General features: G+C 42.6%; 1 protein-coding gene across 1 annotated transcript in view; it reads left to right on the forward strand.

Moving 5' to 3' along the window:
* Nucleotides 1–1289: 1289 nt before the first annotated feature.
* The window catches only part of SCGN (secretagogin, EF-hand calcium binding protein), a 28225-nt gene continuing 10716 nt past the window's right edge, over nucleotides 1290–18798 (forward strand). Inside the window, exons 1-6 of the mRNA XM_056484114.1 lie at nucleotides 1290–1404; nucleotides 2251–2321; nucleotides 11550–11642; nucleotides 12225–12314; nucleotides 13180–13236; nucleotides 14140–14217. Of these exons, the coding sequence (XP_056340089.1) occupies nucleotides 1332–1404; nucleotides 2251–2321; nucleotides 11550–11642; nucleotides 12225–12314; nucleotides 13180–13236; nucleotides 14140–14217 (462 nt within the window). The 5' untranslated portion in view covers nucleotides 1290–1331. The remainder of the gene's footprint in view (nucleotides 1405–2250; nucleotides 2322–11549; nucleotides 11643–12224; nucleotides 12315–13179; nucleotides 13237–14139; nucleotides 14218–18798) is intronic.

An 18798-nucleotide genomic window follows, 5' to 3' on the forward strand; every position in this document is an offset into this window, starting at 1 on the left:
ACGGCCAGGGAGCCATGGTGGGAAACACTGGGAAGAAGAGACTGAAGGAAAGGTTCTATAAGGGAGCCCTCAACCTAAGGCAATGCCTGGCTTTTAGCAAGGCCAGATGATAGAGAAACCTGTGGAATGACTCTGGTCTTGTATGCAAGGGACTTGGGAGTATGTCCACTAAAAATTTAGACTTTCCCATGTCATTGTCTAATGGGTTCCTCTCCCATGCTGGAATTCCCCACCTGAACATGGTCAGGGAGTACTTGTGGCCTTGCTGTTGCATTAAGATCTTGACAATAATTTTTCTGAGGTACAAAGGTGATCACAAGGCTGCTGTTCAAGGAATTCCTGTGCTGAGATGCTCCCATGTTGCTGTTGGAACACATCAGCTTCCCAGCATCTCCTTTTTCTTTGCACACTGGAAAAGCTGGATATTGCTGTGTGATCTCTGTTGTGATCTCCCTGAAAGAATTTCCTGAGTAAAACACAACTCAGTTCTTCAGGACATTTTTCCCCCCTTCAGATCAAATAGGAACCTTCTCAGGACCTTTTCTGCTGCTTCTGAGAGCCTCTCTAAAGCAATCATTAGGTGAGTAAAATTGAAATATGTATACATTGAATCAAAGGCAACCTAGAAAAAACTGTCTGTAAGGGTCTCAAATGAGATAATAATGATTCTGGGAGCACTCATGGAGACCAGCTCAGTCCCAGTGCCTGAAATCACTGCAGGTGAATACACAGGAGACTTTCAAATCAAACAGGGCCATCATGAATATAATGCTCTATCAGCACAGAGACCGTAAATCCCGCAGTTTCTCCATTTGATTAGTATTACAGGAGGAAGACAATGTAGGTTTCTGTCCGTCTTCATTATCTGGCTTTTAGCTGCGGTGAGGGACACCCTCCGGATGGCTGTGAGGAATGAGGAGAGAGAGCAGCCTGCTGCTGCTCTGCTTTCATAAACTCCACTACTCTGAAGCCTCACATTTCCCTGCAACACTTCTGCCTTCGTTCGGGGCGTTTGAAACTTTAAAGGTGGTTTGCGAGCGGCGCACGGCTCTTCCGAGGCGGGGACCAGAGCTCGGGCCGCTCCAGCGCACCTCGACGGCGGAGCCCCCTCCTGCCACAGCCCGTGCCCGAGCACACCCGAGAGGGACTTGGGTGGGAGGAAGGTCGATGGGACGAGCCCCGGCAAAGGGGAGACTTCCCCCGCGACCCCCGTGGGGCCGCCCCCGGGGCGGGGCCGCCGCCCTGAAAGCCGGGCCCGGCGGCGGGGCCGGGGCAGAGGCTGTGCCGCCGGCAGAGGGGAGGCTGAGGGCCGGGCCGAGAGCAGCAGCACCATGGAGAGCGGCGCCGACGGGCGCCTGGACGCCGCCGCCTTCCTCGGGGCCTGGCGGCGCTTCGACGCCGACGGCAAGTGGGGACACGGGGGGGGAACCGGCTGAGGGTGTGTGGGCAGGGCTCTGTCCGGGCAGGGTGTGGGTGTGTGTGTGTGTGTGTGTGTGTGTGTGTGTTTATGGGTGCCCCTCAGGGTGTGTGTGTGTGTTTATGGGTGCCCCTCAGGGTGTGTGTGTGTGTTTATTGGTGCCCCTCAGGGTGTGTGTGTGTGTGTGTATGGGTGTGTGTGTGTGTGCCCCTCAGGGTGTGTGTGTGTGTGTGTGTGTGGGTGCCCCTCAGGGGGTGTGTGTGTGTGTGTGTGGGTGCCCCTCAGGGGTGTGTGTGTGTGTGTGTGTGCCCCTCAGGGTGTGTGTGTGGGTGTGTATGGATGCCCCTCAGGGTGTGTGTGTGGGTGTGTGTGTGGGTGCCCCTCAGGGTGTGTGTGTGTGTATCTGGAATGCTGCACATGGGGCCAACATGTCCAAGCTTTACCCCTATAAGTCCTGCAGGTGTTTTCAAGCCCCCTTCTTCCTCCTCACCGTGAATATCAGCTGTAAATCCCCCTCTTCACCCTAACAGTTTTGCCTTTTCATCACTTCCCCGTTTCATCTGCTGCTCTCTCTTTTGGTCCAAATTTGGGGAGTTATTTTTGTTTCTGAAAAGTTTTCTGTAGGAAAAACTCCGAAGGGAGCACTGCAGCTGTGCCCAGCCCTCCCACAGGAGCGAACAGATGGAATTGGGAATCATGGGGCTCCCCTGAGCAGGCAGGCAGCTGAGATCCTGACCCTGAAGCCTTGGGCTACCTGTGTGCTACTCATCGTGACGTGGCTCCTCGAACTCGGGCAGTACCTCTGACTATTAATATATTTGCTTTTTCTTTAGACAATGGTTTCATAGAAGGGAAGGAGCTTGACGATTTTTTTCATCATCTCCTGGAGAAACTGGGACCAGAAGTAAGTACTGTGCCGCTTTATTTGCGCATCAGGTCCAAGCAGAAAAGTGATGCTGAGAGATGGTTTGTGTTTGTTGTTCCCAGATTGCCGACTTCCTTAGCTCCCGAGGTAAAGAGCTTTTCTCTTGGCAACAGGGTGGCATTTAAGTCAGCTGAGCAGTTTGATCAGTTGTTTCCACCCCAACAGCTGCTGGTCAGGCTGAGGTCGCAGCTGGCACCAGCTGAAGGGGCTGGTTGGCAGCGTGGAGAGAAAGTCATTTACTGTTGTTGAGTAGAAGCAAGTGAGAAAGCACCAGCAACAGCCTGGCTGGCTGAGTGGGAGGGCAATGTTCGTGGTTTATTTGTTCAGACTGTGCTGATTAGTTTTGTTAATATGATAGGTTTATTTCCCAGGTCAATATTTAACAAATATACTGTCATTAATTTTAAATGGTGCTTAGGAGCTTTTGTCTATATTACCACAAATGGCTAAAAGCCTAATGAGAGTAAATTCTGTTGCTTCTAAGATCCAGACCTGGCTCTACAGACTTCTCCCCTGGTTTCCTTTCCTGGTTTTAGCAACATTTCCCCTCTCTCACTATCTGCAAACAGAAGTTGCACTAGAATTTACAGGGGCTGCTTTCCTTGGCTCCAGGTCATGACTTGCTTATGAGTGTCACCATCAGTGAAGGAGAAATCCTGCCACTCAGACCAGCACTCAGAAGTATACAAAGGATATAGTAATATTTTTACTGCACAGAGTCTGCCCAGATAGAGAAAGGAGGAAACATCTTCCAAATGGAAGGAGAGGGTGTGCCAAAAACCAGAGATGAAACAATTCCTTTAAGCAAAAAGTAATTAACAAAGACAGAAGAGGTATCTGATAAAATGCATAAAATCACGAGTATCAAGTGTAAAATCAAAATTGTACTTACAAGCCAATTATTATTCTGGGATCTCTAGGGCTACAATTAAAAAAAAAGAAGCTGTTAGTAATTTTTTCAAGTATATTTTTATTTAATTTGCAAGTGAATTTGGATTGAAATATTGTCAGTTTCTGCAGAAATGTCTCTCAGAGCATGGATGATTAGATGAACAGATAGGCACATAAAAATACTTCAAACTAATCAAAAGAGAGGCAGCAATAAGAATATTTGGGGACACATAGAAGCTGATTTAAAGAGAAATCAAAAAGTTCATGATTGTTTACCCAGGAACAAAAGAAGAAATTGGGAGCTGCTAGTCTTGGGTATTGAAACAGCAATACAAAGCATACTCAAACAAACTCAGTGACAGCAAACATGAGATGTTGAAGGAGATGTTTAAAATGAGGTTGCAGAGCTCAATGCTGCAGTGAGACCTCCAAGTGGGGCTCTCTGCAGTGAGCTGGTGGAGATAAAACCCAGGGTTAACCAGGGATCTCATGGAAGGCAGCTTCCTAAGGATGTGAATCAAGAGAAACTCCAAGCCCCACTCTAGCTGCCCTTGTGCATCTCTCACATGAGGGCCTGGGACAGCATCACACCAGCTGAGGAGCAAACCCAGTGTGTTACAGCAGTTTTTGTGGTCTTGCTGATACCATTACATTGTGTCATTTATCAGCATACAGAACTTGCAAACTGAGGATGTTCTAGCAATGAACATCCTGCTTTAAGAGGTCTATGTTAGTTTCATTGCTTGTTATACGTCCCTGCTTGGATAACTTCAGCTTAATTCGACATCCTGATCCAGTTTGCATCTCCTTTGCTTCTGCTATCTAAGTTTTGCCATAAAAGAAATAGTTTAACACAGATTGAATGAAGAAAGAACCAACTCTCTCTCCTACTATTAAATAAAGGAAATAGGCTAATTTTGGAAGACAGTGCTCAGTAACTTTCAAGGTGCTTCAACAGGCTCTCAAGTGATTTTGGTTTTTTCCCTCTAGTCTTCTTGTCTATTTTTGGCAGTATTTCTGCTCTGGTAATATTAGGGATGAAACTACATGGCTGGCTGCAGGCAGCCTTTGTGGCAGAAAAACCAAGGAGAGCTCTGTCCTGGGAGGCTGAGAGCAGTCCTCTGCCCACTCCCCTGGGGCACTTGAGCACCAAGTTAAACAAAGGTCTTCACTACCTTTGTACAATGAGTTTGTCTAACAACAGTGAGCCATTTTTCTCTTTTTCTCATGATTTATATTGTACAGGCTTGTGATTATGGTAGGCAACCCCTCTGCATTGGTTTTACTGTTCTACAGAAAGTGTACTCTGTGATAAAAGCAGTGAGCTGGGACTGAGAATCTCTCTGCTGTACCACTCATCTTGACCTTTACTGCTTTGGGTTCTTAACATCTTTGTTTCCTTGCACAGTAAAAGGGGGAGACAGCAATATACTGGCACAACTTACAGATGTGTCACAAGGATTAATTAGTGACTGTGTCTGAAGTGCTACACAAGCGATAAATAATGTTATCAGCACTAGAAGTTGTCTCTGCTTGAATAGAAAATGGCTTCATAATTATATTTTTTCAGCCTGCATTCTCTAAGCTGTTATTTTTCTTAATGACCACTGTGGTCCTTCAGCTCTGTTTTTCTTACCAGTTACTCTGCAGCATCCCCAGCTGACACTAAATGCCAGGGGATGGGAGCAGCTGGGAAAACAATACAAAAATGAGCCTCTCAGGGAGCTGAGAGACACAGCTCTTCCTGACAGCTCAGAGCGAGGAAAGAAACTTGAAATAGCATCCAGTGGTGGAGCCCAATTAATTGTATTTTATTGAACCATCAACAATTGTGGAGGGAAAGGGAAAACTGCAATAAAGGGAGACCTGTAGTAAATCAACCAAATCCCAGATGCTGCTTCCTGTCCCTTTTTCTCCAGCAATGGGTGATTGCTGGAGGCATGTGGACAGTGCAGTTAACAACACACTTTAACTTTTGTCCAATTCCGAAGTGATCAGACAACTGGACTAGATGGTTGTTGTAGGTCCCTTCCAAGTGGAATATTCTATTCTATTCTATTCTATTCTATTCTATTCTATTCTATTCTATTCTATTCTATTCTATTCTATTCTATTCTATTCTATTCTATTCTATTCTATTCTATTCTATTCTATTCTATTCTATTCTATTCTATTCTATTCTATTCTATTCTATTCTATTCTATTCTATTCTATTCTATTCTATTCTATTCTATTCTATTCTATTCTCCCAGTCCTAAGAAAATCCCTTCTGTTTCCAGATGTGTGTAATTCATCCTCGTGGCAGCACTACATTTTCAAGCTGCTGGCATATCCAGCTGTTTCTCTTATCACTGCTGTAACTTCTGTCTAACCATTTGAGCCTTAAGTTTCCAACCTGCTATTGTGTGGCTGCCATGAGCTGCCTGGGCTCTCTTCTCCTCTTTCAGAAACCTCTTTCTTCTACATTATGGCACCTCTTTCCATGCTTTTTCTAAAAGTCTACATACTGAGCTGGAAGTGGAAAGGACAGTTTCTTTCAGCATAAAAGAAGCTATTTTTATTAGAACAGGAGCTATTGCTCCTGCATTTGTGTCTTACATTTCTGTACATCTTTCTTTCTTTATCAAGATCACTAAGGATCTTCCTTGCTTGCCCTTTTCTGTGGTTTTAATGAATCTCTATGTATATTCTCATAGTAATTAGATAAGAATTTTATAGTGGAATGGCTATAAATTTTGGGGTAGTGTTACTGAAAGTTTCCATAAAACCAATGATGCCTGGGCAAATATGGAGAGAAATGCACATTGCTATTGGACTTTCCCAGAAAGATGTTTCACTTTGCTTAAATTATACTCAAATTAGATAGAAAACTTTCAGATAAAGGATGACTGCCTCCACCTAACTGTAAGCGTGTAGGAGACCACAACAATTGTTGAAGCATAAATTTGGTCAGACAAGACAGGTACTAGCCATGTTTAAATGCCTCCTGCCTGAAAACCACCAGTTATGACTGGAAGGACTGAAGTTAATCCTCTGGAGCTCACCCTGAGCAGCCATTAAGGATTTGTCTTTGCTTTTTATTTCCAAAGAATAGAAGCACCCTCCAGCTATGCTTGCATTTCATCCTTGCCTTGCACACTGCATTGTCTAAATAATGTTTATAATTTAGCATGGTCAGGAATGCAACAGCTAGTCAAACAAAGTTTAATGGCCAGCCTCAAATCCATCTAAGGCAGACTTTCCCTGTGCTTAACCACCCCAAGAGACCTAAGGTCAGTGGTGACCAGCAGGTGAACATCACAAAGACCCCAGCACAAAGCAAACAGCTTGCATCCACATCCAAAATATTTCAGAATTCTAACCCTCAGGCAATCTTGCCTCTTTAAATATTAGGAATTCTTTCCTGTCAGGGTAGAGAGGCCCTGGAACAGGTTGCCCAAAGAAGCTGTGCATGTCCCATTCCCTGGAAGTGTTCAGGTTGGATGGGGCTTTGAGCAGCCTGGTCTAGGGGAAGCTGTTGGAACTGGATGATCTTTGAGGTTCCTTTAAACCCAAACCATTCTATCATTCTGATTATTGCCAAATAATTTCTTTAGGTGTGGCTTTCATCAGCCTTGATTACCCTGGCCAGCTCCTAGTCCTGCTCCTCCACATTAACACATGGAAGTGCCTCAAGGTATTTCTTTATGCAAACTCAACATACCCATGGTAGAAACATGATATATTTTCATCACTCAAACTCATGTTGAATAACTTTCAGCCTAGCAGAGAATAAAGAATAAAGAACCTGTCCAAAACCTAACCACAAAACCATGATGGCACAGGGAGCAGCCTCTGTTGGATACTGGTGTCTACTACAGGAATAAAAGCTTTCCCACATTTGTGCTGATGAGAGGTAAAAAAAGAACCAAAAACGTGATGCAGGATGACAGGATAAGTGCTCTTCTATTGTGACATGCAAGAGTGCAGTAAATCCTAATCAAAAATCCTAGCCAAAGTACAGGGCCAAATTCTCAAGTGATAGCACTGAAGTTAAATTGGCAAGATTGGCCCAAAGGAGATATAGGGTGATATCCCACAATTATGCAGCCAATCTAACCTACAACTGCATGGGGGTAACAAAGTAATTAGCAAGATTAGTTTTTACAATGAGGAAATTCTGGCCTAAAAATGAAAAGTTCTTCTTCTAAAGTCAAAGTGTACATTACTGATGTCTCTCATCTGGTCCTTGCTGGCCTCATAACTGTACTATGTAGCTTTTGGCATGATAATAGTTGTTGATTTTGTTTTCCAGCTCTCCTTCTTGGCAGACATGATTTATTTTCATAGATCTTGTAGGAACTAGATATCTGTGGGACCCTTGGCCTTTCTATCATATTTGGCTGAGGAACTAGAAGACACGTGTTTGAGCCAGCATTTTCAGAAAATTCTGTGGGTTTTTTTCAAGAAACAGGGTATAGTCATCATTTAAATGTAGTTTCATCCTTTTTTATACCCTAATCAATATAGGAGCTTGCTTCTAAAATCAAGTCAAGAAGGAAAAATAAATCAGTTTATTACAGGATTTTCCTGACCAGCAGGAATTAGATGAGACATCCTATTTCATCAAGTAGAAAAGGCTCTGCAGTGCTCCATACATTCACTTTTTGCCCCTCAAACCAAGTGACTCATAGTTGTGTTTTCATCAGGGCAAAATTCTGCCAAGAACAAGAGTCCCTTAAGGAGAAAAAATTTAATTAGTCAGCATGAGGCAAAGAGTGCAACAATATAAAAGGAATGGATTAACAAAGAAGGCAGATTACAGCCAGGTTTCCAAACAATCATAAGCAGCCATGAAAAAGAAATTAAATGCTGTAGAAATGTAAAAAATATGTGATCATGCCCTTTCCATGATTACAAACACTATTAAAAACCAGATTACCTTTGTGATGCTACAGATACTTCTGAAGGGTTTTCACAAAAGTGAGGACAGAGACTTGGACATGGAAAGAGAAAGCAGAAAGCAGAAAATTCATTTGTTATAGCAACTTAAAGCACAGAAGCATTTCTCTAAAACTCTGTGGAAGAACATCTGTAGTAAGAAATTTACTTGTTAACCCTGAAAGGTATGTTAAAAAGTCACAGCAATATTTTAAACTGTGTTCTTTTATAAAAATAAAAATGACATGGTCTTTTCCTCATGGTAAGTAGTAGAGATTTCTTTCCTGGCTGCAGTGAGAACATGCAGCAACCCTTGGAAACCACACATCATCCACAAACTCAGAGAGGTGCATGCACCAGGGAAAAGAAGGAATTTTGAGAAAGGCTTCTCTGTACAGAGTGACTGGAAAGGATGCAACAGCATTCACTTAAACCCTCACAAAAGGGAAAGCTTTGCAAACCTTTGAAACTGGTTAAGGATCTGTTGCTTGAGATAGACAGCATAATGGCTGTCAAGACAGCATTTTCTGATAAAGAAAGATGTGCTCAGCTGCAGATGTTTACTTGCTGCCATTTCCTCCTGTTCCATCTTATGAGACAAGAGGCACATTTTTGTATGCTGCTATTTGTTATATCATTATTTAACCCAGCAGGCAGCCCTACATAGCCACTCACTCACTGACTCACTCCTTAGAGGAATTGGAGAGGGAATCAGAAAAGTAAAGTGAGAAAACTCATGAGTTGAGATAAAGATGTTTTAATAGGTAAATCAAAATGCGAGGGCACAAGCCAAGGCAATACAAAGAATTCATTCACCACTTCCCATGGGCAGGCAGCTGTTCAGCCATGTCCAGGAAAGCAGTGCTCAATCATGCTGACTTCAGAAGACAAACACCACACTCCAGACATCTTCCTTTTCTCCTTTCCCCAGCTTCATATGCTGAGCACCATGCCATATTATATGGTATATCTTTTGGGGTCAGCTGTCCTGGCTGTGTCCCCTCCCAACTTCTTGTGCAGCCCCAGCTTCCCTGCTAGTGGGGTGAGGTGAGCCTTCAGATTATTGACCTTGCTTGGTAGGGGAGCAGATCAGTAGGGTATGGGGTTTTTCCAGCCTTTTAAATGTTTCTGGAATAGGAAGGAAAATAGAGCAAGCTACTTGTTTGCACTGCCAATAGGTCGGTCTAGAAAACCAGGTCTCCCAACCTTAGATTCTGTTTGGAATATCTTATTTGACCTAATGGGGTTTTTTTCAGTCTTCTGGGATTTTTTTTTTGGTCAAGAGAAAGAGCCCCTTTGAAACTAATAGTCATAACATGAGGTCCATTGTTCTTAGTGTAAAAATTTTTAATGTTGAAATAATTTTGTCTTGAATGTTAATCTTGGGAAAGCCAGTTTGTGTTTTATTATTTTATTCTTTGTGAGTAAAGGCTGGGTTTCAGTAGAGATATTACCAGCTGTGTTTCATAAGTAGAATATATATGAAGAGAGATTGTCCAAATTGAAAAATCCACTGTAGTGTAACCCCCTCGGACCAAAAGCTTTTGGAACTGTGTAAATATTGTAAGTATTCCAGGCATTTACTTGATGTATCCTACAGTTTAAATCAGTTTATAAAAAAAAGGAAACTTCCTATTTTTATGCAGGTAACAGTGTCCCTGCAACAGAAACTCAGTGAAGTGGTGGTTAATAGCTGACACCAAGTTGAGCAATAAGCATTTTAACAAATGACTAGTTTGAATTGCACAGCACACTTTTCAAATATCATCTATGACTATAATTTTGGAAATAATTCATCCTACTGGGCTCAGAGGAGGAATATTTCAGAGTACTCTGCAAGCCTATTGAAACTGGCAATGGATAGGCTCACCTTACTCCTGGGAGGTGTCTCAAAGGTGTTAGGGTGCTGTCAGAAGGCAGTTTAAATAGCATGAGGGTGAGTTATAATGCCAAGGGGAAAGAAAACCAAAGTGTGTGTTCAGTGATATGCTGTGCCCACAATACCCAAGCCCACAGAACCTTCTGGACACTACCATGGGAAAGGGGAATCATGCAGCTATGCCCTGGGACTTACTCAGCCACTCCTCCTGGGGCTTACCACCTTGGGTGCATCCCGGTGGGATCACTGCTTGGTGTTTCAGCAGCAAACTGAGAGCTGCCACCTTTGGTGTTACCCAGCAAGGGTGCACCCCAAGGGCTGCACTGCATGGAACTGTGCACTGGATAAATTTGGGAAAGTCACTCGTGGTCTTGTGTCACAGTAATAAAAAAGGGAGTGTTCAACCTAATGGAGCTTCAATAGCAGCTGGAAAGAATGAGAAATTGGGTTATAGGAGACCTAGGAAGAAATAGCTGTAGTTCCACATCTACCTGGTTGTAGAGATGATAAAAACTTTGAAGGACTTTTATTCAGGGATTGAGAAGATGTTAATTTATTGTCTTGTGAAAAATTCTACCAAGGGATGCCACAATCCAGTGTGGGTTATCCTTCTCCCTTCCTTCCCTCCCCTCCCAGAGAGAGCTACCACACGACTGGGAGAGAAGCCAGGACCTGCTCAGTGTAGGTGCTGAGGGTAACACAGGTCTTAATTGCTTGGGAAAGATTAACAAGGTGAGCTTCCCAGCCCAGCCACAAAGCTCATATGACCAGAAGCCTTTTCACATGGTGAGGAAATTGTATTTTGTGTAGTCCAATCAGAGTGGGTACCCTCATGGTTTCCCTAAAGAAACTCTGCCTGATGAACCTAAGCATTGTATTTCACCTGTCACAGTGATGCCTGTCAAAACACATAATCTGACAAGTCTGGAGAATTCCTCCCTATGTATAAATCGATTACAGGGTTGAGCAGATACAAAGAGTATGTCAATTGCTTGAAATTCTGTGCAATTAACCCAGAAACACTGACAGGGCTTGGTGCCAGGTCTTAAATCAGCTGGCAGGCAATAATAAGCAGCAATCTAGCTCCACTGACACCTTTCAAGGCTGATGATCTAATGAACTGCAGAGATGTCATTCAAGGATAAGGATATCTTCCTGAAAAAACACAAGCTGAAAACAAACAGGATGGAAACTGCTGTAACACACACTTGAGCAAAACCAAACCCAGTAATATAATGAGAGCAGTTGGCTAAAGAAGCAGGTGTCACTGAAATATTTTGGGGTTTCCAAACACTGATTTTCCAGCTGAAAGCTTTGTAGCTACAAAGATATGCATAGAACTTATTTCCAAAACTTCATACACAGTGGTGTGTCTGTGGGCTTTTAAAAGCATTATCCCCAACTGTAAGAATGTGATGATCCTGGTGATTGTCTGTGAGTAAGGAAAGATTTCTTCCAGGAGGGTCTTGCTGGTGCCCTCAGCAATTTTCATGCACTTGTTGTTTTCCCCATGGCAGAGCACCATTACAGAAGAAGAAGTTCAGAGGATGAAGGAGCAATTCATGTCTGTCTACGATGTCACCACAGACGGACGCTTGCAAATCCAGGAGGTATCTCTGCCCAACCCCAACCCAGGATTTCTTTTATAGAAGGATGGAGAATTAGAACAGACTTTTTATAGGGTCTGTAGGAATAGGACAAAGGGTAATGGTTTTAAACTGAAAGGGGGTAGATTAAGAGTAGATTAAGGAGGCCTTTTTTTTTAATGAGGGTGGTGAAGGATTGGAGGGGGCTGCCCAGGGAGTTGGTTGATGCCCCATCCCTAGAAACATCAAAGGTCAGGTTGGACAGGGCTCTGAACAACCTGATCTAGTTGAAGATGTGCCTGTCCATTGCAGGGGAGTTGGATTGCATGGCCTTTAAAGGTCCCTTCCAACCCAAACCATTCTGTGATTAAGACCTGTAGCAGACTTGGGAGATCTGGAAGATTGAGCCTGGGGCAGAAGAGGTGACTCACAGAATATTATATTGGTCAGATCCTTTGGTCTGGAGTTTAATTCCAAGGGAGAAACATGTCAAACCTATATTTCACATACGGGTCAGGCAGCTACCCAAGTTTTGTCTTCTCTTTATTTTCATGGTGTGGGTTTGTTTTTTGTGGTGGGGATTTTTTAAAAATGTTTTTTATCCAGCTTGCAAATATGATCTTGCCGGATGATGAGAACTTCTTACTGCTTTTCCGACGGGAAACTCCCTTGGACAATAGCGTGGAATTCATGCGGGTCTGTATCTCCACACTGCCTCCTTCCCCTTGCACACCACCAACCTCTTCAACACCAGCCCTCTGTCTTCTGCAAAACACTACTTGGGAAATAGATGGGTATTGTGGAAGCAAAACACATTCTGACCTGTTCAGGTAGAGAAGGTTTTACTTTATTTACACCAGCAAAACAGAGGTGTGGTGTCTAGGACTGGACCAAGGGTACCCAGAGAACTCATTACATTTCACAAACACTCTCAGCCACCTATCAGTCATGCCACTACAGACAAAACATCCCCACTCATCAATTCACCCTGCAGCTCCTCACCTGCAGTACAGTACAGACCAAGACAGCAGAGCAGGCATGTTTTAAGCACCAATTTAACCTGAAACATTAGACTGTTAGGGCATGGAGAGGAAACCTCCGTAAGATGGGTCAACAAGCCAAATCTTCCTCTGATCTCTGCCCCTAAGTATCCCAATATGGAATTTCAAATTTTCCAAGACTGCATGCGGTTACTTTTAATTCACATACAAGCTGGGGGCTTTTGCAGATCAATGGCCTGTTGTGTATGGCCTTAACTCAGAGCAATAAAAGAAAGCTTCATGTACAAATTAGGTAAGAAATGCAAAACAGTTTCTTAGTATTGTCTTCCTGTTATAGACAGTGTGTCTGCATTAAACACATGATAGCAGCATGTAGCATGTGCAGCATCCAAGTGTGAGTAAGAGCTATTGTGCGAAAAGTTCATTTTATTTCATCTACAATTAATTAAACATTGGCTAATGCAAAACTTGCTCATTATGGAAATTCTGCTTTGAATCTTTACAATCTATCATGAGTAACTGCAATATTTATGTGCTGGCATCAATCTATCCCCGTTCAGATCTGGCGCAGTTACGATGCTGACAGCAGTGGATTTATTTCAGCTGGTGAACTCAAAGTAAGTTATTCTAACAAATCTCTTTGGGCTTGACCTACAGTTCACTGATGTCAATGGGAGCCCTTCCAGTGGCTTTACCAATTTGCTGTCTTTTTGTGTGATTGACAAATGGAATTTTTGGGTTATTCATGGCAAATTTAAAGACTTGTGCCTTCTGGCATGTTCTCAGGGGCCCTGCAGGAGGGGGGGTGGTCTACTGTTGCCCTCGATGTCCTGCTTCCCCCTAGCCTTGTCCCATGACCCCAGTTGTCTTGGTGACATTAGGCATCCAATGAGCCCCACAAGCACTGCCTCACTTTGACTTTGCACATGTGCTTCTCCCAGCTAAACAAAGCCAAAGCCATTGTGTTTTATTAAGGGGATTTCTTCACAATCTCTTCCTGAACGTGCAGGTTTTCCAAACACTGATTTCTCATTAAAGCTCAGGCTGTTGAGGCAAGAGCCTGTTCAGAAACCATAAGTCAAACACTTTCAGCCAGCAGTCACAAAAGTCCATCCCATGGCTGCACATCATGTGCTGAAGTCTCAGTGTGTGGCTTCAGCCTGTATTCCAGCAAAGATGTAAGAGGAGGCTTGAGTATTTTACTGAATGGCAGATGTTTTGATTTGAGATCAATTAGCAAGTATTGGAGGACTTATGTTGACTTTAGCTTATTTTGTGAGTCTGTTAGGACTCACTCCAGTATGCCTGTTCTGGTGAAATTTAGTTACTTTCAAATTTATTAAAAAATCCCCATGTTTCAGCTAAAAAAAAAAATGGAACTTTGTCAAACTGAATACACTAGTACTAACCAGGAATGTGAAGCTAGATTTGTGTAACCCTGGTGAATTTGAATTGAATTGTCTACTGTTATTTCTTGAATTTACTCTAGAGAGTAAAATTTCTCTCTTTTCTTACTACAGGATTTCTTGCGAGATCTCTTTTTGCAGCATAACAAGATGGTTGCTGAAGTAAAGCTGGAAGAATATACTGATACCATGGTAAGAAAAGATAGAATTAATGTTGTTTAGACCAGAGTACAGCCTGAAATCTCCTTTAGGCTCAATGTCTGCAGGGCCATAAAAGCCCTCTTTAAAAGGTGTGTCAGAGATCCCTGGAGGGAGTCAGCACGTACTGCTGCTAACAGTTCTTTGCACTGGGCATCAGCTGTGAATGCATTTCAGATTGTTTTGCTGGGAGTTGAACTCTTTCCTATGAAAAAAGAGCTCAACTTTACACCAAAGCAGGCTGAGCTCTAAACCCCTTTAAATATAGGTGAGGTGCATCCTTCTTCAGGATATGTTCAGCTTCAGTCAGATCTCCAGCTCATTCACTTCCTCTTTCCCTCTCTTCCTCCTAGCAAATCCTTTTGCTCCCAAGACATGTAGGTATTTGGCTTTTCTGCTCTGCAAAGCCCAGCAAGCCTTGTTGACTCCCTGCTGCTTCCCTGAAAGACTGAGAGGTTGAAAGTTTCAATTCTACACCTGACTTATCACAATATAGGTTTTATACTGCAATCAACAATGTAGTATTTGGTGTGGCTTTAGCATCAGTCACCTGAATTTCAGCGGAGTTTATTATATCTAAACATCTAAAAACAGGAAAAGGAGAAAAAAAATCTCGTTTCTGGATGTCATTCTCTAGGGTATAATTGGAATTCCACTAGCAGAATCTATCACTGCAATTTTCTAAATAGTTTTCAGATGGGAATGCCTTATTTCTTGGCACAAAATCTGTGTTTGTACCTAAAAACCAGCTTGGTATGCAAGCAAAGAAGGAGCTGCCCAAATATTTTGCAATACCATGTTATATATGTGTGATGTGTGTGTGCCTAGAAATGTGACCCTTTAGAGCAATGTGAGAAATTGTACTGTTACAGAAGAGTGTATATTTTGTTTTTCATATTTATAAGATAGTGAAGAGAGAAGAATGCCAGCTGCAGAAATTATTTTCCAACTGGCAGATTTTGAAAACAAAAAAAGCCCAGAAGTTACAGCTAAGACAAAAATTTTTCAGGTAGTATTTGCTGGTAGCAAATATCTTTCATTCTGCTCCATTAAGGTTTCCATCCCTGGTGCTTAATATCTGATCAGGTGCTGGGGAATAGGCAATCTGAAGCTTGTAGACAGTGGGTGGTTCATTTCCTCCAAGTCCTTTCCCTTCCCTTTAATTTCCCAAGAAAGATCTGTGATTTCACTACCCCAACACAGCTAGGTATCAATGCAGCCCAGGGCTGAGCACCAGGAGGTCTGGTTTCTATTCCCATGGTTTCTTGTAGAAGGGCTTTGTATCTCCAGAGAGGCATTTTAATCTCTATGTTAGAAGATAAGATTTGATCTGGGAAAAGGGATGCTTTATATATCTAGGGAAATCTATGATCTGAAATGCAAATCTGCTCCTGAGGACAAAGGTTTGCCAAGCTGCAATGCCAAAAGGATTAATGGTTATTTAAAAACGAGAGTATGGCAGATGATTATTTTTTCCTTTCAATTCTTTTCTCAGCTGAAGATCAAGGTTGTTTATAAACACACCTGATCCCAAGAGCTAAGGCAGGGTGTGAAATTGCCATAGGCATCATCTTATCCTATGACATCCTGGAATAGAATAGAGGATGTAATTCCGTATGTAACAGCAAATTATCCACATGGGCAGCATCTTATAGCATCAGATACACTCCACAAATGATTGCATAGGAAGTTATCTGAAATAAGAAGGCAAAATTCCAAGGAGGCACAAAAGATTCAGCCTTGCATTTGCAGGGCTGGATTGAAGAGGGAAAAAATGACTCAAAGGTTTGATGTCAAGGCTCAGGGTAATGGCAACCCTTGTTTCCTCTCTCTTCTTTCCCACATGGAGTGAGGAGCTGCTGGATTGCAGAGTCCTACTCCCACTGGACTCTTCCACCATCACCACTGTTCAGGATAAATGGGTCAGTGGCCCATCCATTTTTTTCCTGACAACAGACTTTCTGTTATATCTTTGACAACCAGAAGCAGCAATTCCTTTTCTGCAGATTGGACATACTTGTATTTCTCTCCCCCATTGCTTTGATTCTACCCTTTTATCTTTTTAGAGCACAAAGACCTTGGGAGCAGGACCTATTTCTGCTGCACTACAGGGTCTCACAGGGTGACACATCTATCCAGCTCAGGGCTTTCAAGGGCCAATGTAATTATTATTCAGTTGAAATAAGCTGTGTGCCAAGGAGCTGTAAACCCATCTGTCTCAACAGGAATATACAGATCTCTGCCCTTTTCTTTGTACATGCACAGCTGGCTGCACACATCTTAAGGAGCTACTGATATCCAGGGTGGACCCTAGGGCCTTTTGGAGATAAAGGTGAAAAGCAAAAACTATGATTTTAAAGAAGCTAGCATCTAGCCCAAGCTTAAGGGGAAAAAAAAAAAAAAGGCAGCATTTTGTAGTTCTGTGATGGGTATTTGCAGTTTGTGAGCAGTGTGAGAAGATATCAAGTCTTGCCCCTTGTGTTGCGATGAATGATCTCATACTGCATTTAAAAAAAAAGCTGAGAAGAGGGAGAGAGTATTTCTTTTGGAAGAGATTGGTTGTCTCTGGAAAGGAACATCACTTTATCACGTTGCTTAGCAGCCACTTCTTAAGGGGCTATTCTGTTTCCTTGTGACCTTGGCATCCTTTTTTCAGAGAACACTGATGTAGACAGGGATTTGATGAACAAGTGATAAACTCCCATAAAGACAACAGGTAGTGAACACATCGGCATTGCACAAACTCTCAAATCACAAAAGAACATTTGAGTTCTCAAGACTCTTCATGAATTGAAGTGTCAATGCTGTGCTGAGGAAGCCTCTTTGTAGGCACTGTTCTTGTTCTTTTTTCCCATGCCGACATAGATACATATTTGTATTAATAGTCATTAAGTGTGTATTAATAATTATTTACATGCACCTGCTTGCAGTTCTGAGTATTTTAAAACAATCCATAGGTTTTTTGCCTTTCTATGGGCACTGACCAAGAGCTGTTGGCAGGGAGCAAGTGGTTGAAGTGAAGCCCAAATTGCTCTGAGCCTCCTGAGAAGTGGCCCCAGGGGTCCTGCAGTGTGTGCTTTGGGAGACAGAGTGAGCATGCTGAAAATGGATGGAGGGTTTAAATAACATGATAAGAATTTTCTGCCTTCCTGAATTAACACAAGCTGGAGAAATGAAGACTGTCCCCCTTGATGCTTTGTGATAAGGACACTGGAAAATGACAGTAGAACAATTTTTTCCAATCCTTCCCACCTCCCTTCAGCCCCTGAGGTCAAGCTGTTAGTAGGTTTCTGGGTCCTGGTGAAGTTTCAGCTCAGAAATACCCATCTCACATATGCATTTGACAGCTTTTTTTTTTTTTTTTTTTTTTTTTTTTGAGTGACAGATTCCCTACCTGTGCATGCATGCAGCTGTGTACTTATTGTAAATGCTAGGATATTAACTAGATTTAGGATATGGTTTCTGATAATCCATAGCTTCCCAGATAACAGCATGCTACTTCTAGTTTGTAATCCCAATGTCTACAAGCTGCATGCAGGGCAAGTTCATTTCTGAGTCAAACTTCAGGAATTTAAGTTGTATATTCTGCTGAAGCAGTCACACATGCAATGCTCACATTCACTTTTTTCATTGCCTTATGTTGATAATGTCAGATGGAGCATTATAAATTCCTTTAATCTGAGCATTATTTTATTTCAGTAAAATGCAAAAGATAGTTGTTGTCCAGCCAGCATGCCTTCTTTGCCCACGACAAAGGTTAATATTCTAGAGAGGCAATAGTGTAAGTGCAGTGACTAATAACTCAGTAAGTATTGGTCATGAGCTACAGCATTTGAAAGCTTGTAGATAGTGATGATTGAGGATGGAATCTTAACCCCAGAGAAGTCAGAATAGATATTTTTTCCAGCTGTAATGACCCCAGGGTTTTGCTGGGGTTATTTGCAAAGATTCTCCTGGGCACTGAGCTATGTGCCCTGAGTGCACAGGCCTGAAGCTGAGGGCTCCTCATCTTCTCAGTGCAAAGGGAGAGAGGTTGTCTTCTCCCTGAGGATGATCTGTGTCCATAAGTATGCACTGTGGACTACCTTTATTGTACACTGGGGGGATTTCTGGTGCTTTTGTGGCTGCTGCCTGTCCCCTCTGCAAGGATAGTGCCAGAGTTTCAGTGTGGTCAGTTCTGTGGCTGTGAAAGTCTATCTGTGCTCAGTGCTGATGCCAATGTACTCATGCGGGTAATTAAAAGCCAGAGCACAGAAAATTCAGGTGATTTAGACCCTTAACATCTTACTAGTCAAGCTAGCATATCTTTGTTAACAAAGTCTTCTATGACCAAACAAAAGGTGTAATAATAGAAAGAGAAATATTTATTGTATTGAAAAAAAGCCTAAACAGAATTTATTATGTTTGTGAACACACCGAGCAAACTTCCCAAAGCTCTAGAAATACTATAGGAGTAAAGTGTAGTCTACAAGATTGGTTCTTAAAGTGCAGATAAGCAGTCTTTGCTCATCCCTTCTCCTCTGGTAGTGGTCCTTGCTGGCCTCTCTCCCAGGTGACTGAGAGGACCCACACAGC

Source organism: Oenanthe melanoleuca, chromosome 2 (assembly GCF_029582105.1).
Source record: "Oenanthe melanoleuca isolate GR-GAL-2019-014 chromosome 2, OMel1.0, whole genome shotgun sequence".
In the NCBI taxonomy this organism is placed as follows: domain Eukaryota; kingdom Metazoa; phylum Chordata; class Aves; order Passeriformes; family Muscicapidae; genus Oenanthe; species Oenanthe melanoleuca.